Source organism: Pteronotus mesoamericanus, unplaced genomic scaffold, assembly GCF_021234165.1.
Source record: "Pteronotus mesoamericanus isolate MK-2021 breed Mesoamerican mustached bat unplaced genomic scaffold, CSHL_Meso_final scaffold_137, whole genome shotgun sequence".
Lineage (NCBI taxonomy): Eukaryota > Metazoa > Chordata > Mammalia > Chiroptera > Mormoopidae > Pteronotus > Pteronotus mesoamericanus.
This window is the reverse complement of record NW_026555306.1, coordinates 6,845,226-6,866,632: the sequence shown is the minus strand read 5'-3', so window position 1 is coordinate 6,866,632 and position 21,407 is coordinate 6,845,226. Positions and strand designations below refer to the sequence as shown.

The following is a 21,407-nucleotide window of genomic DNA, read 5'->3' as shown; positions in this document are numbered from 1 at the left end:
AGGCTTTTCTGAGATCCATATTGCTTTTTTAAAAACATGGTTTTAATTATTAACGTTTGAATCCAGAAATTTCACACTGAAACCTGAATCTCCAGATTCTCTTTCAAAAAAACCATCACCCAAAACCCCAAAACTCAGATCTGGCAATAGAAACCCACTCCTGCTGGGAGGTGGGTGGCCGGGCGAGGGGGCGCCGGGCGGAGGGGGCGGAGTGGGAGCAGAGCTCACGGCGGCTGCGCGCCCCCGTCTGGCAGGTGCCTGCTCTGCAGCGGGACCCACCAGGCCTACTGCACTCATTTCCTTGCCCGCCTGGCCCTGTGGAGTTCCGAGTTTATAAGCCCTGCACTAGATCGTCTTACAAGGGCAGGAGAGGATGACCAAGGACCCAGGATTCAGAGGTCCTGAGTAGGGCACAGTCTTGCTGTGTGGCCTGAGGCGTTGTGAGCCTCAGTGTCCCCGTTTGCAAAGCAGAGAGTGGAGCATGGGCCTTCAGGATCCCCAATGTCCCGAAGCAGGCTTGTTTGTTTGTTTTAGAGTTTCAGCCCCTTCCCACGGGCCTCAGCCTCTCTCGCTGTAGAATGCCGAGGCTGGATTCCGTCTGCGGTGCCCCTGCGGCTGCAGGAGGGTCCCTGTCACTCTGGGTTCACAGTGCCGCGCGGCCTCTGCGACAGCAACCGCCGGTTCCAGATGCTCGAGTCCTGAGCCCTCCATATTCCCACGTGCTCCCCGAGGGCAGGGAGCAAGAAGAGGGGGACAGAGGCTGGCGCACCGCGGCCTGGGGGGATGTCTGCGCTGTGAATGGAGAGGGCCCAGCAGTGGGCTCTCTTCTTAGTCTGAGATGGCGTCGCTGTCCTGCTCTGCAGGTCTGCGCCGGTCGGACTGGAGGGCGACTCTACATGTCTGCGGACCACAAGTTGGTCACCATCTGTCCTGGAGTCTTCTTTCTCGCCTTAGACTGAGGGAGAACCAGACACTGATGTTTCTCTGCCCTTCCCCCCTCGGGGTCTCCCACAAATGGTGGGACCCAACTAGCTCCCAGAAGCCTCTGTTATGGGCTCAATTGTGTTCCCTTCCATCTCCAAATTCATAGGGGGAAGCCCGAACCCAGGGACCTCAGAATGTGGCCATATTCAGAGACAGGGCCTTTGAAGAGATAATTAAGGTAAAATAAGGTCATTAGGGTGAGTCCTAATCCAATCGGACCGATTTCCTTATAAGAAGAGGAGATTAGGACACAGATACGTAGAGCGAGGACCTATGGGGATGCAGAGAGAACGCCGCCATCTGCAAGCCAAGGGCAGAGGCAGCAGAAGGAATCGGCCCTGCTGACCCCTCGGTCTCAGACTTCTAGCTTCCAGAATCATGAAGAAAACATCCCTCTGCTGTGAAGGCCACCCAGTCTGTGGCACTTCTTACTGCAGCCTGAGCAGACTGATAAGGCTCCCTTCCTAGTTTTTACTGTCCTTTCCTGGCACAGCAGTGGCTGCCTGGACGAGCGGCCCCCTCCGCGGGGCAGGGGCGTGGCCTGGGGCTGGGTTGTGGGAGGGGAGCTCAGCTGGAAAATCCGGACTGAGGCTGGGGAGGCCCAGCCCCTGGGCCGGGGGCGTGCACTGGAAGGAGCTGGAGAGCTCGCCCCAAGCGTACACCCTCTGGGTTCCGGCCCTGGGGCTCTGGGATGGAGGGTCGGGGGCCCTGGGAGTCCTCTGTTGAGCCAGAGCGCCCCCCGGTGGCCGGGGCAGTGCAGCAGCCTGGCTGGCGGACACCCTGGGCTCCCACAGTCCCAGGGACTTACCTTCCACGGGGACTGGTGAAGTTTCACCTTCAGTCTCCTTGGATGTTTCCGATTTTTCCGGCAGCTTTGGTTTCTCCAGGATCAGGGCCTCTTCGTCTTTGGGGATCTGACGATTTGTCCACCACTTGAGCATCTTCAGTCTAAGACAAAGGGACCTTGTGCTCAACGCTGTGATGAGTTCCCCACCTCTGCTTCCCGCCACCAGAGCCCTGGGCTGGAGAGCAGGAGGCTGGGTTCCCCTCCATTTGCAGGTTCTGCGACCAGCGCTTACTTCCCGTCATCAAATGGGGGTACAGGTACCTACCTTTAGGCCTGGACCCTCTTCTCAGCCTCTTTCCCGGCCTCCTGTCCCAGAGCTGACCCTGCCCCGCCCTCGCCCACCGTCTTCCTTCCCCGCGTGGCTCCTGGGACAGAGCCTCAGCCTCCAGTCTGGAGGCCCTTCAGTGCCTTTCCTCCACTTCTTCCCCTGTCTTCTCGTGTCTTGATATGAATATCAAATTTGTTTATTTTTTGAAAAATCTTTTGTGGTACCTTCTTTCAACATTTCTGGTATGTTTGTGCATAGCGGGGCCTGGAGAGCTTCCTCCCTCTTCACAGCTGTGTAGCATTTTGTTCTGTGGGTGTGCTGTTGATTACAGACCCTTTCTCTATTGCCCTGGCAACTGCAGGCCTGCCCAGGGGTCCCCTGCTTTGCCTGGTCAGGCTCTTCCAGAGCTGTTTAAAATGTACCTGGGCCCTGGCGGGTGTGGCTCAGTGGACTGAACACAAGCCTGCAAACAGAAAGATTGCCAGTTCGATTCCCGGTCAGGGCACATGCCAATTGCGGGCCACATTCCCCGGTTGGGGCGGTGTGAGAGGCAACCGTTCGATCTCTCTCCCACATGTCAATGTTTCTCTTCCTCTCTTTCTCCCTCTCTTCCCCTCTCAAATATAAAAAAATAAAAAATAAAACGTACCCGAGATTCTATTTGTACCCAGCTATGGTGAAGCCAACAGATCAGGAGAAAAACACCATTGAAAAGACAGTTTGTTACCCACAGTTCCCAGGAGAGGGGGCTGCCATGCCACGCAGGGTCAGTCAGGAGGTGCAAGGAGCGAGAAGGAACTGTGAGGAGGAGCTTTCCTTGTGGTTTCTATGGGAACAGACCAGGCAGGATAAGCAGACTTAGGATAGGCTCATCAAAGTACCTTGCCCACCTGCACGTGGCCAGGGGTCCAGGAGGGGCCTGGGACTCAAGCAGGGACGATCAGAGTTACCTCTGGGATTGATACACCCCCGGGGGAGAGACAAGACCTCTTTCGGCTCGTCGCTAAGGTAGGAGGCTGCGAACTCAGGCTGCTGTGGGCCACCCTGCCCACGAGGTGGGGACAGCCTCCAGAGACCAGGTCAACGCTGCGGCAGCAGAGCCGGAGACAGGAAACGACCCTTGAGGACACCGTCTGCGCACCTGGACCCGATCATGCCTGAAATATGGGTGCTCCCTGGGATGGGCTGAATTGTGTCCCTCCCCTCATATTCATATGCTGAAGTTCCAACACCCAGTACCTCTGAATGTGACAGCTTGGAGGTAGGGCCTTTGAAGAGGTAATTAAAGGTAAATGAGGTCATATGCATGGACCCCGCTCCATGTGACAGTTGATGCTTGAACAATGTGGGTTTGAACTGTGTGGATCAATTGAAAAGCTGCTTGTAACTGGACTCACACAGTTCAAACCTGTGTCGTTCAAGGGTCAACTGTTCTTGGAGAGGAGGCCTTTTAAGGGGTGATTAAGTTCAATGGAGGCTGTTAACTGGGCCCTAAAGCAACACGACTGGTGTCCTTTAAGAAGGGGGAGGAACACCAGGGGCATGTGTGCACAGGGGGATAACCCTGTAAAGAGGCAGCAAGGGGGTGGCCATTTACAAGCCAAGGGAGGGCGCAGGAGACACTAACCCTGCGACATTCAGATCTGGAACTTTCAGCCTCCAGAGCTACGAGAAAATGTCTCTTGTTTAAGCCTTAAACTTAACATGTGGTCATTATGCTCTTGTGGCAGATTAAAGATGGCTACGGATTTTTGGCGCTCCTCCCATGGAGAGAGTCTGTTTCCTCCCCGCTTGAATCTTGGCTAGTCTACAACTTGCTTTGACTGACGGAATGAGGTGGAAGTAATGTTCGGTCAATTCCAGGCCTAGCCTTAGGAGCGACTGGCCACTTCTGCCTTGGGAGGGACGAGAGGCCCTGAGCCAACACAGAAAGGGAGATGGTCCCAGCTGAGCCCAGCCTCGTGGCTGTCCCCCATCAAAATGCCAGCACTGCGAGCGAAGGCATTCTGAACCCTTCAGCCCAGCCCGGCTGCTAGCTGAAAACTACCACGTGACTTCAATGGATGTCACGGGGGGGGGGGGCAGCAGACTCACCCAGCTGGACCCTACCTGGACTCCCGACCCATGAAATGATGAGAAACACTAAAACAACCATCGTTTACAATCACCAAGTTTGGGGCTAGCGACACAGCAACGGATAAGCAGAACTGTTCTCCTTTTCCTCGAACGTGTAGAGGTCTGCTCTTGATGCTCACAATTGGAACAGTTCTGACTAATGCGACTTATCTCCCTCAACTACTAACAGTCCATTACCCACCCCGCCAAACTTCTCCACCCCTTAAATTTTAAATCCCAGGATCCCACGACCTGCCTGGTTTTTCTATTCCATCCGGTTTTCTTGTGCTCTCCTTCCAATCTCCTGTTCCTGTTCTTTGATCTCGCAGGTTTAAGCTTCAACCCCACAGCATCCCATTCCCCAGCATCTATCTTAGCCTCTCCTCCTTCCTTCCCTACCCCACTGGGCAAATGACCACCCACTCGCATTGCTCGCCCCTGCCGTCTCCACGCCTCCTTCACTGCCCACGCCATCAGCCATCCATGGCTCTCTGCCTGCAAAGATCCACACCTAGATCGATGCCACCACCTGCTCTTTATCTTCCAACAACCACGGCTTGGCGGGCACATCCCAGAGCAATGACGGTTGGTGCGATTAACAATTAATAAGCTCCAGTCGCTAATGGACCTTTGCTGCTGCTCGCCATTTGTTTTCCTTGTGCGCGTACAGATCCCATTTATTCTCCTCAGTGGCCACTGTAACCACCCCTAACCCCATCCCCACTCTCCTTCGATTCCCTGCCCCTCACCCCTGCTCCCACCCGCATCACCTTCAGCAGATGGCCTTGGCCAAGTCCTTCGCTGTAAAAAGAAGCCACTCGGTAAGAGGGCCTCACCCCACCCACCCACATCATAAATGCCAGCCGAAGATGAACAAGAGGGACAGAGGACATGTGCTATTGGACTCTGAGAATAAGGATAACTGGCTGCTTTAGACCGTGCCCCTTGATGACATGGTGCTGGACAGCGGAGTGCAGTGGTCGGAGGAATGGAAGGGTGGGGAGGCTTGGGAAGTGGGCATAAGCTATTCCCTCAAAATAAAATATTGGATGGTGCACAGAGGGAGTTTGTGGGGCTCAGGTGGACATATGTGGGCCTGTTTATCTCCTTCAGAGAAAGAGCCAGTAAAGAGAGAATGATCGGAAGCGTAGGAGAGGGAAGGGATGATTGATGGGGGGTGGAGGAGGTGGATTCCCAAGTAAAGTGGGTGGGGCTCACCTCAGACAGGACCAGGGGTGCCTCTTTCTCTGAAAAAGGCAAGGGGTGAATCATCAGCACCAATGTTAGCAACCGTGTAGATGTTGGGGGTTGCTTTTTTCCTGGTAAGTGGGTGAACCTTATTGCTGAGAGTTGGGGGAGAGGGAGATAAGAGATCTGGGACAAAAAGAAACACATTTAGAACATCCACAGAATACTGTGTTGGAGAGGGCTGACTGTGGGTAAGCGGAAGCATTTCTGGGAAGTACGGATGCTCTGCCCCTACCACAGATGGAAATACTGAAGGGGAAGTGCTCCCTTAGTATCTTCCTTGTACAGACCTTCGACCTTGTGCTTGGTTACTTGTCTACATCCCTAGAAAATACAAGACCACAGGATAAGGTGAAAAATAACTGAAAGAGAGTTTGACAAGTATCTAATGAGAACCCCATAATGAAAGGGAAGGACAGAGGCAATATATGAAGAAACAAAGGTTGAGAATTTTCCAGAATTGATAAAAGACACAAAAAACACAGGTTAAAGAGGCCAAATATGAATAACAGCAAGCAAAAAAATATCCACATGTAGTCACATACAGTGAAAATATTAGTGCAAACACCACAAAGCTCAGATGGCTATGGGGACCCTCAAAAGCCACCCAGGAAACGTTTCCTGGAGAACATGGCAAAGGAGCTGTGAGTTGAGTCCTAAATGATGAGTAAACATCAGCCAGGTAGGAGAAGGGAACACGAATGAGAGATTAAGTGTAGAGAGGCTCACCAAGCAATAGTCACAGCACAGCTAGAGAAGATTTAAGTGCTGTGATTAATGAACTTGATTTAAAGGATGTGTGTGTATACACACCCCACCCCCCACCGAATTCAACAAATGTAGAATACGCATTATTATTTCAAGCCCACATGAAATATTTATAAAAACCAAATGAAAATTGTGTCACAAAGAAAATAAAAATTAAAAGCATGCATGGTCTATATTTCTGAACTTATTGGGTTTAAGTTAGAAATAAAGAAATGAGGGTTATTAGGAAATTTTGATGTGTCTAAAGATACGTTTGGGTCAAAAAGTCATAATGGAAATTAAAATACTTTAATTAAATGGTAATAAATATTTGATATTAAAATTTGTGAGATGCAGCTAAAGTTACTCTCAGAGGGAAATTTATAGCCTTAAATGCAACTATTGGAAAAGAAGAATGACTGCAATTTAATGATGTGAGTCCCTATCAAGAGGGTGGACACAGTAGAATAAACTGGAATAATTATAAGGAAGGACATAAAGAAAAAAAAATAAATGTAGAAGGCTTCGTGAAAGGCATGCTGATGGATTTTAACTTGGTACTCACACAAGAAGAACAAGGAAGAAGAAGAATAGTGCTGGTACAATGACTCCATACACGATGCCCTGGATCAGCCCTTTCCTGAACGCTTTGTGAACTGAACTCTCATCTGGAATCAGAGGGAGGTGAGAGTGGTTTTTTCTCTCCTACTGTTGTGAGGTCTGATACGCAATTCTTCTCTTTGTCCCTGTGCCCATCCTCATCCCACTCCCTAGGCGCTGTCATTCTAGACCAGTCACTAGACTCCTGTATACTCACCTGGTATCAGGAAGACGCTTGAAGCATGGGTTCCATATTTGTTCTGTGCCTCACAGTGGAGGTCCATGACTATTTCTGGCTTCCCGAGCAGGTTGATGGTGCTGTTGGCCCAGGGGGCAGTTACGGTGGTAGTCACCTGGAGGATGTTACTCTTGTTTTTCACCATCACGGGAACACCTTCTAAGAACCACTGCACGATGGGTGTGGGGATCCCATGGAAAGAACAGCTGCACTCCAGAATCTTTCCCAAGGAGCAAGAGTGACTGAACAGCATGGCAGGGCCTGTGGGGAAGGGGGGCCAAGAGTCAGCAAGGCATCCTGCCTTCCCTTCTCTGCTTCCCCCAGGACCCAGGCTTCTCCTCATCTATGATTCAAAAGCAGCTTCGATAAGACTTTCTGGACGCTGAAAAGGGCTGGGATTTATCCTCTTTCCTCATTTGTCTCAGACCCGGGCTCAGCTCTTACTTCTGACTTTTCAGCCCCAGAAGCCAGGGGAAGATGTGGCTGCTCCCTGCCTTCTCCATCTCCCTTCTCCCTCTCCCTTCCTACAAGGACACAAGTACTTCTCTTGGGCTCATCGTTTCTCTCAGACTCTGGATCGTCCTTTGCCCACCAGCACTCACTGATCACTGGGAACTTGACGTTTCTGGTCAAGTTAGGTAGGGGAAAGTTCAAACGGCATTGCAGGTTGGTGCCATGGTCCTTAGGCTTTGGGGTGAAGCGTAGCCCTGAGGAAGAGTTGTTGTTTCTGGAGCCATTGGTGGTGAAGGACATGGTGTGTTCTTTCCAGGAGGGGAAGAGGGCTTTGGTTTCTATGCAGGCGCCTCTGATGGTGCAGATCAAGGCCACAGGCTTCCCAGACATAGGAATATCTGGAATGTAGAGGTCAGGTCTGAAGGAAAGAGATGTATTGTACCCAAACCACAGGGACGAGGGACCCTCACGCACACTTCGCAGATGGCTAGCGTTTTCAGGTTACAAAGTACTCTCCCACCCATTAGCTCATTTGGTGCCCCTCCCCCGTGCCTCCAATCTCATGGAACCTGGAATTGTAATCATTAAGTGGCTTTTCATAAGCATCTTTCCTTTCTCTGCACAGAAGGGGCATACCCCATTGTCTAGGTGAGAAACTGGAAAAATGCTTAAAGTGGCAGAACTTGAGCCTGAACCCTAGACTTTCAAGACTGAGAGTGAGTCAATTTCCTAAGGGTCTAGATTGCCTAGGACTCCTTGTCCGTCCCCCAGCCTAGACTTCGAGGGCCGGCTCCGACTCTGCCTCCCTCCCTCCCACTCTAATTCTCCCAGTAGGCTCTGCCCTTCCCAACTGATCTGTGATCATTCACGCCTCCACCTTTTATGGGCTGGATCCTCCTGGGTAAATCCCTTCCTCTCTGCCATTTCTAGTCAGAAAAATTAACTTGTCAACTGTACCTGTCTCTTTGTATTATTGTCGTAAAAATTAAATTACTAAGGTTTTGTAAAGCCCAATGCCCTGTGAGGTAAAAACCACACAATTACCAAAACCCTCCTGTGGTTCCTGCTTTCCACACCACCCGTTGCGTGAGACTGAATGTCACCTGACAGCAAGAGTGTGATATTCTCTCTCAGTAAAGCACTCTTTTGTTCTCGATCTGCCGAGGATAAGTATGTCATGTTGTCCCTTCTGAGAACATTGTGGTTCAGCAGGGTACAGTCTTGTTCTTCAAGATTCCAAATAAGGTGGACTCTCCCACCGGTGTTACCATCTATGGCAGCATTAAGTTTATTTGTAGCTACAGGGGAGCTAGTGTTTTTATGGAGCCAGTAGCCTGTGATCGTGGAATTGCTCGGGGATTCTTTGGGAAATTCTAGTCTGCAAGAGACTGGAGTGCACAGGCCCTCGTCCGCTGGCGTCTTCGTGACTTCCATCAGAACATGAGAAAGCAACCCTGTGGGGAGAGATTCAAGTTGAAAAACAGACTCACCAAGTCCCTCCTGGTATCCCAACAGGGCATTAAAGGATTCACCTCTCCATGGAAGGGTCCGGCCATTGCCCAAATCCTGGGAGAGGACCTCGAAGTCCTTGGAATGTCCTGCCTGATGGTTTACTTGAGGCCTTGGGCCACAACCAGACAGTATACGCTAACAATGTGATTGATCGTGGGGACCTTGGGACACATGGGATCATAATGACATCTGGAGGGGCTGGAGACTAAGGTCAGCCATGAGAGTGCTCAGCCGTGCTCACAGGACCGGACCCCCAAGACAAACCCTGGACGCCAAGGCGCAGTGATTTTCCCTGCTTGGCAGTACTGTGTGTGCCGCCGCACACCGTTGTGGGAGAGGTAAGCACCACCCACACAATGCTCCTGGGAGAGACACTGGAATCTCACGCCTGGTCTCTCCCGGATCTCGCCTTAGCTGCCTCTTCCCTCGGCCGATTTCAGTCTCTATTCTTTTACTATAATAAACTGTGACCATGCATACATGAATATGCGAGTCCTTTTGTGAATCATGGAACCTGAGGTGGCCTTGGGGACTCCCAAACTGCACCAACATAATGTAGTCTGCTGGGGTTTTTGCTGTTCTTGTATTAAATAGATCTTGTGATGTTGGCCATGTTGTATCACTTCTGCATTTCAGCTTCTCAATAAGAAAAATGGGTACAATCACACTAATGTTGCAATGATGTGAAAATTAAGGATATTAATTACAGGGGCACATGGCACCCTATAGTAATAATCGCAGGTTATAACTTAGCTGTTTGTTCTTAGTGAAAAATTATTCCTTCCCCTTCCTTCTCCCTTTCCTAGGTGACACCTCTCTCAGGTACAAAACAGATGGACTTGTAAACTTCATGGTTCCTGAGGCCACTTCTGGTTAATGACACCTTGAAGTGATGGTAGCAATACCACCAGTGTTTATAGATTTCAAAGCACTCTCATAAAAATCAGCTTAAGCCATTCTCCTGATGGTTTTATTATAATACTCCACTAGACATAGGGGTAAACTGAGGTTCTGAGAGATTAAGAGCCTTGTCCCATGCTGTAGGTAAAGGGACAATGGCATCAGGCCTGGCCTCCAGCTTCTCACATGTGATGTCAGTGCTCCAAGACATCACATCCATGGACCCTGGCACACCTGGTTCTGGGCCGTCACGCTGTGTCTCTTTTCTGAGACGCAGCTTAAGAATACCTGCCCTACAGGAGACTGCAGAGGTGGCTACGTTTGTCATCTAGGTTCTAGAGCGGTAGGGGTGTGGCGTTAAAATCGTACGAGGACATGGTACTAGTCAGCAGAGCTGGGCTCCACTAGCAAAATTCCAAGAGACTTTGGGCGAGCTGTTTAATCTCCCAAAGCCAGTTTCCTCATCTGTGAAATGGGGACAGTAATTCCCCAGAGGGCTGTTGGGGAGATGAAATGGGACACATGGTGGGTCACCATGCCAATCACCGAATGTGCGCATGGAATTCTTTATTACTGGATTCGTCAAATACTGAGTTCTTTAGGTCCTCACCCCTTTACCATACTTACCTCAGCCTTGCTCATCTGCCAGCACCACTCACCCCGCCCCAGCTCATTCCTGGCTCCCTAAGACACCTCCCGCCCTGCCTCTCATTCCGCTTACCCAACCATAACAGTGGTAGTGCCATGAGTACCCGCAGGATCTCAGGGACAGGGAAGAACCAGGACCAACGCTGCTGCTAAATCTGATCTCAGGTCCATTACGTCCTGGAGAGAAGGATTTGGAATGAGTGAGGAGAGGTGCAGCAGTAAGAGACAAGGGGTGGGGGTAAAAATATATTCATTGCCTACTAGGGGCTGTTGTCTCTTCCATTAGCCTCAAGGTCTGTTCATCTGTGAATTAGAAACTTCATTTAAACAGCTGCTAGGAGCTTTGAGAACAGAAAGTCCCTATGATTGTCCGTGGTGCTGGCTGTGGGGGATGGAGAAAACGGGATATATTTAAGGTATCTGCATTAAAAAAATGGCTAATGGCTAAAGACAACTGGTCAGAATATCATTTGTTATTTGAATATCATTTTCATAAGACATGGAATAATTTGTAATGTCTTTGGAGTCTCATAAGACTCCAAACTCTGTTGCCTTGCATTCAACAGCTTTCCACGCTCTTGCCCCACGCCTGCCCTATCTCCACTGCCTGCTTCCCTATCCCGCTGCCATTCTTTGCAGATGAAGGAAAAGGAGGTACCCTTTCCACATATACTCCATGCATTCCTCCTTCCGTATGTTTATTCAGAACAGCTGCCTTTTTGCAGCATCCTCCTGGAACTCCTCTGCCCACACTGAAATCCCACCACTCTACCCAAGTCCAGGTCAAACGTAACTTCGTCCTAGCAGCTTCCGAGGATACCCACAACCAGAACGCCGCCTTTCTCAGACTCTCTTCAGCGCCCGCCTCTGTCCATCTCTTTCACTGCAATGTGTCAGGCAGACCGGAGTTGCCTGCATGATGCCAACGCTCCTGTGTGTCTCATCATTTCAAATTTGTTCAGGCGATCAAGTCCCTGGTTCTTTTTGAAAACCAACCAAGCAACCTGTATTTCCCTGTTTTTTATATTTACTTATTTTTTAGAGAGAGGGAAATGGAGGTAAAGAAACATTGATATGCAAGAGAAACATTGACTAGTTGCCTCTCACATGCCCCCAGTCGGGGTCCTCAACCCACGCATGCGCCCTGATCAGAGATCGAACTGGCAATCTTTTGATCTGTGGGAGGACACCCAACCCACTGAGCCACACCAAGTTAGGGCTCCCCTGCCTTTTTAAATTAAGGGGTGGCCATGGGACATAGTTCTGGCCACTGAGTCAAGTATAATAAAAATGTTATTAACTTACTACCGGCAAATAAAAGCCGACTTAACCTTTATGCCTTTTTTTTTCCTTCTCTGCCATCACAGTTGAGATCTGGGTATCTCTTTTAGTTCTTTTTCTTCTTTTTTTTTTATGAACTATTAAAATTCCGGAGTCTGGTTTTAAAAAAAAACAAGTTTTTATAATAAAGGAAACAACGCAGAAAGAATTGAAGGAAATGTTCCCTTCCCCTGCAGCTATAAATCAAAATACATTGTTCCATGTTTTAAAAGGGCTCAAAGAATCTGATTTGATATTGTGCAAAACTGAGAATGTTTATACGAATATAATTTATGTTCTCCTCTGCAATATACAGTGTTTTAATGAATATTCATGACTGTCACTGACTTGTTCCATTCTCTGTTAATACAAATCCTCCCTTGAAAGAACAATTTAAACAAAGTGGTCTTATGAGACTCCAAAGACATTACAAATTATTCCATGTCTTATGAAAATGATATTCAAATAAAAAATGATATCCTGACCAGTTGTCTTACTTGATAATTTCTTGCTCTGGTAACAAAACACTGTAATTGACGGCGTTGTTTTTTCCTAAATGTATACCTATCTGTGGGATTGCCCTCTTCTCTTTTCCCATGTGCACAGTGCAAAAATAAAAACCTTGCACTTTGCTAAACTTATTATTAAGCACAAATGTTGAGATTTCTCAATATAGAACGCCAAACGTATGAGGCTATCTGCTGGGGACGTTGGGAAATTCTGTTTTTCCGATACTGGCACTACTACGTTCTCCTTGTCTCTTGCTTCCTCTTCCCTGGACTATGGATGCGACGCTGGAGGTGGAGAAGCCATTTGGCAACCATGAGGTAACCTGAGCGCTGTCTGCTCTCTGGTTTCTCTTCATTTCCCTCATCTATCACATGAGACGGTTTTACCGGTCCTTCATACTTTAAAATCTCTTCCCCTACTCATGCCCTTCTCTGGGCCTTGACACATCCATGGGTTGTCTCCATAGGCAACCTTTCTTTTTCCAAATGTGCTTTTCCAAGTTCATCTCCTCGTCTCAGATTCGGGTTCCAAGAGCTCCACCTGGCTGGTTCCTCGAAACCTGAACGTCTGCTTGGATTTTTGCTGAATGACAAGGGACCGGCGAGCTAACTTACTACGTATTATAGAACACTGACTGGACAGCGAACTTTCCAGAGGAATAAACTGTTGGACCGATGTAACGGCTCACCATGAGCCCGAGGTACTGACTCATCCGTGGACTATCCCTGTGCACAACCACTAAGTGACTCACCGGGAAGTGCCTCAGGCAGAGGAAGGCTCCCCGGTTAGTTGCCTTATAGCCAGCTCACTAGGTGGCCTGGGAGTCCCTGACCTTCTCCAACGACTCACCAGCCAGAGGTCACGTGCGGATACCTGTTTTCCAGAGAAGCATCAACCCCGCCCCCCCCACCGCATGCCCACCAATGAGCATGCGCAAGTCTGTCAGGAGCCAATCAGCGCCTGAGGCTGTGCGCAGGGGCTGCTGGTATGGGGAGGGGCCTCGTGGGTCTCCAGAGCCCGAGCCAGTCTGGAACGATGGTCGCTGTGGAAACCCTGGACCCTAGCCGGGCATCCCTCGCCTCAGCTCTCCGGAGAATCGTCTTTCTTGAGGTGGTGGTTCTAGGTTCCTCCTAGAGCTTAAGACTCCAAGTTGTTAAGGGGCGCTCTTCCTCAACCCAGTACTTGTGAGGAAACGTGGTGGGCGGATTGGAGGCTGTTGATCAAGAAACAAAATGCCAAGTGCACGACCCTCAGGGCCAATCAGAAGGTACCTTGGTACCCTCATTTCCTCTCCTGCAACCAAGACTCCATCCCGACCGAAAGACGCAAGGCCCAACTCTCCATTTTCGTGACAGCCCAGCCCTGATCTGTTCCCAAACCAGTTCCCATCATTTTTCTCGTTCTCCATCCCTTTCTCAAATCGTCCACCCTCCCTGTCCCCATCCTTGTTCACTTCTTCCTGACGGAGGATTTGTTTGATAGAAGCAAACATCAGACCTATTATGAAGGATCCTCCTTCAACTTAAAACCTACGCTAAACACAGTATTCTTACAGGTAAAGTCCTGATGAATAGGGGCCCACTTTTCAAGATTACAAAGCACATGAGAAAATAACCCTCCACGAGTGAGGATAAAACTGCAACTTCTCACCGTGAGGCCCTGAAAGGTCTGTCTCCTGTGCAGCGCATCCTTCAGTCTGAGCTCCGAGGGCATAGACCGCTCCCCTACCCCCGGTGTCTTAAACGCATCAAACCTCTCCCATGTAAGAGCCTAGAATCTGCTGCTCCTTCTGACCAGCCCTTAAGAGTTCTTTAGGTCTCAGCAGAAATGTCACTTTCTCAAAGAGTCTTTCTGTGATTTTCTAATCCAAACTAGATTCTTTCTCTGGTCTTTTATATACGCTGAGTATTCTGTCCTTTTTCTTCCTGGCACTTTCTATTTTAAGTTATCTTACTTTAAGTTAAGTCATATTTTGTTTCTTTCTTCCTTCACTGTCTGTGTACCTCTATAGACCACAAACTCCACAGAAGCAAAGTCAGTGTCTGGCTTATTTGCCTCCTCTGATACAAGATGAGTGCCCAGGTGGAATGTATGAATTGCATGCATGAAGTTGATAGAGGTGCCCATACAGGTGAGGGTTTACATAAATCTCTGCCTTAAGTACAAGATGATCATCTCACTGGTGCTGAATGGAAAACCACTGGATTTGCTCACAAATAACACTCCAAGGAAGAGATGCCCCTTTCTTCGACAGCTGAAAATAACCAGCCTTTGGCACCAGAGGAACAGTTACCATTTATTTTGAGGGGAATATGCAGCCATGGTCCATTCTAATGTCAGAATCCCTTTCTCATTCTTTGTATGCCTACCTTTCAGCCTGGCCAAGAAATATTGGAATAACTTCCTAACTAGGTTCTTTGCCTCCAGCCTTACCTCTTCCAAATACATTTTTAATAACTACTTATAAAATGATCTTTCATTATATATCTTGGCACTCCACTTCTTTGCTTCAGACCTTCCAACAGCTTACAATTAATTCATTCATTCATTCAATTATTCGACAAACAGCTCTTGCATCTCAGTTGCCAACATCCCATCCAGACTGAGGAAGACCTGGAAACTTCAGGGCCACGTAAGCCATGGCCACGGCCGCATCAGCAAGCACAGGAAGCACCCGGGAGGCCGAGGTAATGCCGGTGGTTTGCATCATCACAGGATCAACTTCAACAAATATGACCCAGGTCACTTTGGGAAAGGTGGTGTGAGGTTCCACTTAAAGAGGAACCAGAGCTTCTGCTCCACTGTCAACCTTGACAAACTGTGGACTCTGGTCAGTGAGCAGACATGGGTAAATGCTGCCAAGAACAAGACCAGAGCTGCTCCCATCATTGATGGGGTGCGATCGGGCTACTACAAAGTTCTGGGGAAGGGGAAGCGCCCAGAGAAGCCTGTCATTGTGAACGCCAAGGTCTTCAGCAGAAGAGCCGAGGAGATGATTAAGACCGTGGGTGGAGCTTGTGTGCTGGGAGCTTGAAGCCACATGGAGGGGAATCCATTAAATTCTCACAAGTGAAAAAAAATTATTCGACAAACATTTTTGAGTTTATTATTTTTAGGCACTGTTCTAGGTGCTGGTGATACAGATAGGAAAAAAAAAAAAAAGACAAGATCCCTGTTCTCGTGGAACTCACATTCTAAGGGAGTCAGAATAAGGTCCTACCAGACAGAGCTCCAACGCCATAGCTTGACCTTCAGGGCCCATCTCTGTGCCTTTTCTCCACCTGTATCTCTGGAAACCATACTTCATTCACTCTCCATGCAGGTACACCTCAGGTGACAATACTGAAGGTCAAAGTTTAAAGTTCAAGGGTGGGGGCAAATGGCCTTCTCGAAGACATATAACCAAGTTGGGATTCAATCCGTACAGGATGGCTCCAAAGTCTGGTGCTCTTGTATGTATATTTCCAGGCCCTGGGCACACAGCAGGGGCTCAAAAGCCCCTTCTTGGTGGGCCTATTTCAGTCTCACATGCATTTTCTCTTTCTTTGACACCATTCCAGGATGGGGCACATTTCCTCTGGCTAACCCAAACAGTTCATAGCTTGCTTTCAAAGGTTCTAATAGCAGGTCGAAGGGTAACCTTGTTCCGTGGAGAACCAGTCCAAAGGACAGGATGGGAGGGTGGCAGGAGAGGCCTCTGTGAGCCAAGGAGGCTCAGGGGCTCCAGGTTTGTTAGAGGCCCTGGGTTTCTGCGGCCTTAACAGTTCTGTGGGATCACGGGCTCTCCAGATGGGAGTGGAGTTTTCACAGGCTTTGTCGGCTCCAACTCAGCTCTTTTTTTCCTGGAAGTTAGGGTCATGGGTCCTGCAGAGCAAAGAGAGAAGAATGTTAGAACAGGTTCAGAGGTGAGGTATCCAAATAGGGACAGAATTCTGTCCCTCCCTTCGAGCACCTGGGGCAACATGGAGCAGGTATTGGCTTCCCCTTTCCATGCGATACCCTGGTTGGAGCCTGAGAGATATCTTCTTCTGCTGGTCCTTCCTGTGCATTCCCTGCACCAGACCCACCTAACTGCCCCCCCGACCAAGACTCCCTTGGGAGGTTCTGCCTGGTTCTGCAGGTGGGTTTGGTCCCTCCTTCCTCTGGGTAACCAGATCCTCAGCTCAGCCTCGTTACTATAAGGGTGTTTCCCCGCTGGCCTGGTTGCTCTCTGAGGGCAGGGCCTGGGTCTGACCCGTTTCTGAGATCCCAGCATGGCCCACATGGACATTAGGAAATACTGTGGGAAATGCGGGTGGAACGTAATAGATGTATGGTCTATATAGAAAGGGACACTGGCTCCCAGTGTACGGTATACAGACAGCAGCAGGGCACTTCTGGCCTAGAGAGTTGTCAATGGTAAATAACAGCGAGGCCCAGAAACCTCAGGTACTGCTTCCTCCAAACCCTGCTGAGGATACAGGATGTGGTGTAAATGAAGTAAACTGGGCTTAGTCTGGTCCCCTGGAACTTCAGGCTGACTTGAGCCTGTGGTGTCTGCAGGCTGTGCTGACTGCAGACTGCCAGACTGTCAGAGACAAAGCCCTTTGATTTCCACTCTAATGCTACAACTGCTGCTGGAATTTCTCCCAACCCTGTTCTCGATGGGGACTCAGTGTGTATGTATGTGTGTATATATTGCTGGTTCCAATTGTCGTTTAAGTTGTTTCTCTTAATTTTCGTCCTTCTTCCCCTCCCTGGGCCTTAGGTTCCTCATGTATAAGATGATGTCCAAGCTTATTCTGGCCTCTATAGAACTGAGGATAACTATGTGGCGCTCCTGCTGCATCGTTGCCATCATTCTGCTTGACTAGATTGCAGACACAGTGGGTACCCACCAATCTCTGGCTCTCAGAAGATGGGGTGATTATGGGTTTTTCTGGTTCCTCAGGCTTCAGAGCCATGTTGGGTCCTTGGTATGCTCTGTCTCCAATGTCCTTTTCTTCCTTGTTCACTGCAATTTTTCTTGCCAGCTTCTTTCTGATACGTTTCACTCTAAGGAAACGACCCTCCGGATTAGTTCTGGCCCTGCACGTCCCCCAGGATCCCCAAGAGGGCCATGGTCTTAGTCATAAGTTCCAGTTTAGAGCCTCAGTGACCGTACCATCTTGTCATGTCATCTAGGGTGAGTCGCACCACTGTCTGGGAGTTGGTTTCATACTCTATACAATGGGATCACCTTGCTCATTAGGCCCTGGGACTCAGAGGAGATCAGCTATGAAAGGGCTTTCCAAACTGTAAAGGACTGTTTTGGTTTTAAGTCCAGATGACTAGACTTGAAAATGGTTCCCCGGTTGGCCCCGCTACCCTGCTCCTCTTCTTCCTCACCTGAGGTATCCAGTCACTCCCAAGTCCCATGTCTCCCACTGCCCCACATCACTTGCCCAGGCTCAGGCCTGGCTCAAGCCCCAGGCTGCCTCGCTCTCCCTCTCTGGTCTGTGTTCCACCCCAAGTTCACGCTTTCCTTCCTAGCTTAGCATGCTTCCAGGGCTCCCAACTCAGAATCCAGCCCAAGACATCTGGACTGGCCAGACTCCCCCGCTGCCAGCCCCCACCAAACTCTCTGGCCTGACCTCTGGGAACTCTGCCCTTCTCACTCTAGGCTTCTAGCCAATGGGTTCTGCCAAGTTTCGAGGGTCTTTATGAATCAACATAGAGGGCCTTTTTCACCTTCACTTTTAGCCATTATCTGTTGCTCTCAATGCAAGTGACATTGCACAATGACCCTGAAAATTCCTCAAATGTGTCCCTGGGGTCTTCAGATAGTACTTTGTACCAAATGAGTGCTCGGCCCCCCAAGTCCACGGCAGATGGTACTCTGGGGACTCTGCTGTCTTCCTGAGGGTGGCACTTCCTCCTTTGCATTCTCCTTCATGAAATTCACTGAAAACCTCATCCCTTGGGCCTGTTTGTGGTTCAGAATAGTCCTGATGGCCCCAGACTGTGGGGACCATGTTTGGTGCCTCTTTCCCTTCCTGGACCCTGGGCTCCTTGAGGGCAGGGGCCTGGTCTTTCCCTGCTCTGTGCCACACCACAGCCAGGGCTTGCCAAGTAGCAGGCCCCAGGAGACGCCTACAGGTGAATTTTAACTCCAGTACTCACATGAATGGGATGAGGCAGAGGAAGAGCAGTGTAGTCAAAATGGCTCCATAGGCAAGACCCTGGAAGAACCCGCTGATGAATGTTTGCGTGACCAAGGGACTCTTTACTGGAAGTAGAGAACATATGAGAAAGGCTGGCCCCCTGCGACCTGGAGATTGGAACCAAAGCTCTGCTCTCCCCCCTGGCCCCAGTGCCCGTCCCCATCCCGCTCTTCCTCATCCTCACTTGACATCAGTACGATGCTCATAACATGGCTTCCGCGTTCGTTCATCCCCTCACAGAGAAGCCGTGTACCCATTTCTGGCATCTCAGCCAGGCTGATGGTGGTGTTGGCCCAGGGGCCCAGGAACGTGGACTCCACCTGGGGGCTGTCGGGTGTGCTGTCCACACCCACGATGTCATCTTTCATCCACCACCGCACGTAGGGTGCAGGGACCCCATAAAAGGAGCAGCTGCACTGCAGAACCTTCTCCAAAGAGCAAGATGAAGAGAGGAGCTTGGCAGGTTCTGTGAGGAGGAAGAGCCAGGAGTTGGCAGGGCATCCTGACGCCCCTTCTCCACCTCCACTTTCTCAAGGACCCAGCCTTCTCCTTACTCGTGATCAACAGCGAGCTTTGGAAAGACTTTCTGGAACCCCAGAGAGGTCAAGCCTCACAGACCTCTCTCCTCATCTGGCCTGAACCTGAATATCTGACCTTGTAGACTGGAGTTTTCTGGGGATGTACATTGCAAATAATCCCTAATATACCGCCCCCCAGGCTAGACTTCCCAGTCCCAGCTCCTATATCCCTTCTCTTCCTCCCCCCTCCACTCTGTCCTTGGGCTCTGCCCCTTCCCAGCTCCATCTGTGATCAATTTCTCCCATCATCACCTACTGTCTGGATGCTTCGGGCCAATCACTCCCTCTCTTTGTTCTTTCCTACTCTGGAAAATAGCGATAGTCACTGAACGTGTATCACACTATGACGGCTATAAGGAGGAATGCCCTAAGGTTTGCAGTGTTCCTGGCTCAGTGTGCGGCAAAGCATTACCCATTCAATAAATAGGATGCCTTTCTAGATTTCTTCTTCCCAGTCCCAAGTGGCCTTTGCTTGTGCATTCATCTGAAGCACAGGTTGCTATGACATTGTCTAGGTAACAACATTTGGACCTGCCTCATTCTACATAGAATAGTCAGGGAATATTGTCAATCTGGTGAATAGCATGGATTAGCGAGGAGCTGGTCCTTAGTGCTTTCATATATGTTTTCACAGGAGTTGGTTTGGGTTGCTGGAAGAAAGGGGTAATTTCCCCCTAAACAGTAACCTGGGTCTTGGCCTTTTCACCTGGGTCACTTGAGGGGATAAGGAGTTTGCAAGGGATGGTGATGGGTGATGTATAGCTTCTCCTCCACTGCTGGTCTCTAGACTATTTATTTTCTCCACCTGGGAAGGCATGCTCCTGGAAGGCCACCAACAAGATGCTGAAAAAGTGCCTACCTGGGAGCTCCAAGCGCAGGCCAGTGATATCTCAAACAGCTCCCTGTACTCTCGAATGCTCAAACCACCCTCACCTGCAACCCCACTCCCCGGCCCAATCCACTGTTTGCCCGGGACACTCCCAGCCTGGCCGGCATCTGGCCCACAGATGTCTAATCCATATCAGTTATTCGGTACCTACCGTGCTTGTGTTCTCCCTCCTTGTGCCCCCAGAGCCCTCGGCTTCCTCACACACCGCAGAGCTACTTCCCCGCTACCTACCCAGACCTTGCGCTGGCAGCACCATCAGCAGTGGCAGTGGTGGCTCTCAGGGACTGGAGAGCTCTGGCACCTTTACTGCAGCCAGCTCCGACCTCGGAACCGTGTGGTCCAGAAGGGATGAGAGGATGGGCAACTGAAAGATGACATGCGGGTCGGGGAGCAGAAAGTATTCTTAGCAAGCCAGGGGCTTCTATCTCTTTGTTCATCCTGAAGGCCAGTCCATCTCGAGGAGCAGGAATTACATGGGATTCCTCAAGAGCGACTAGGGACAGGGCGGCACCCACTGATCCTCTGTCTCCCCAATGCCAGGTCTCCTTTCTTCTCTGCCCCCTAGTCTTTCACTTCTAGTCTCAGCCCCTTTGGAGGGGCTCTTTTATCAAGTCCTTTGGGTTCCCTCTCAAAGCTCATGGGGATCCAAGGGAGGGTTGCGAGCCCCGAAGGGACAGGATCAAGCCTGAGTGCTCTGAAGAGCCCACTGGGGCCATGTGAGAGATGGCCTGTAGGGGGAGCGACTGCAAGCCAGGTGGTCCTGGAAGAGGTTGGTGTGGAGGTCTGGACTGAGTGACGATCCACACGGCACATGGGCTGTGAGGAATGGGGAGGCGGGACAGATTTAACAAACCTTTGGGAGAATAAAAAAGGACAGAAATTACCACTGCTGATTCCCAAACTTCTTGCTTTGCAAATAAGGTTCTCCACAATTAGGCCGCAGCCTTGCCTTATATTCCCCTGTGCCTTCTTCCGACATTCCCCATGCCAAAGAGAAAACGTTGCCTTTTCTAAATTTCACTGCTGATTATTAAAATTTTAAGAATGTTGCTAGCTGGCTGTAAACACATGCATCATTAAAAATTAAATTATATGAACCTATGGTTAAGCAAATTATATTAAAAACAAAGGTAATAATTACTCAAAATCAATTACATCTAATATTTCTAATACACTTTTCTATTATCTGCGTTCCTGAGGTTGTTTGCATTTATTGTATTTGTATGATGGAAACACTACATAATGGTGTGCTACTGTATCTCTTCCTAACTCCACATCATGGTTGATAGCTTAAAATTGACTATGGTGAAAGTATTTACACAGTAGAAATTGGCAACACTACAATTCAAGGCTTCCCCTTCCTTTGGA

General features: G+C 49.6%; 2 protein-coding genes across 2 annotated transcripts; one reads left to right on the top strand and one right to left on the bottom strand.

Annotated features, from left to right (window-relative positions):
* The first annotated feature begins 14,460 nt into the window (after positions 1-14,460).
* On the top strand, positions 14,461-15,424 carry LOC129082717 (60S ribosomal protein L27a-like). Its single transcript, XM_054588430.1, has 2 exons — positions 14,461-14,521; positions 14,973-15,424. Exons 1-2 carry the CDS (start codon positions 14,461-14,463, stop codon positions 15,422-15,424), a joined length of 513 nt encoding a protein of 170 aa, XP_054444405.1.
* Positions 15,425-16,147: 723 nt separating this feature from the next.
* SIGLECL1 (SIGLEC family like 1) lies at positions 16,148-20,295 on the bottom strand. The gene is made up of 5 exons (XM_054588429.1): positions 20,271-20,295; positions 18,757-19,038; positions 18,532-18,637; positions 17,225-17,424; positions 16,148-16,254 (listed from the first exon to the last, which is right to left on the bottom strand). The coding sequence occupies exons 1-5, from the start codon at positions 20,293-20,295 to the stop codon at positions 16,148-16,150; spliced, it is 720 nt and encodes a 239-aa protein (XP_054444404.1).
* Between the last annotated feature and the right edge of the window lie 1,112 nt (positions 20,296-21,407).

Excerpts from the sequence above, each read along its gene's own strand:
- LOC129082717 (XM_054588430.1), top strand. The coding sequence starts at position 14,461 with ATGAGTGCCCAGGTGGAATGTATGAATTGCATGCATGAAGTTGATAGA. Across the intron at positions 14,522-14,972 it reads TGATAGAGGTGCCCATACAG|TTGCCAACATCCCATCCAGA; the intron begins GTGAGGGTTTAC and ends CTTGCATCTCAG.
- SIGLECL1 (XM_054588429.1), bottom strand. The coding sequence starts at position 20,295 with ATGGTGCTGCCAGCGCAAGGTCTGG. Across the intron at positions 19,039-20,270 it reads GCTGCCAGCGCAAGGTCTGG|AACCTGCCAAGCTCCTCTCT; the intron begins GTAGGTAGCGGG and ends TCCTCCTCACAG. Across the intron at positions 17,425-18,531 it reads CTCTGCCTCATCCCATTCAT|AGTGAAACGTATCAGAAAGA; the intron begins GTGAGTACTGGA and ends TCGTTTCCTTAG.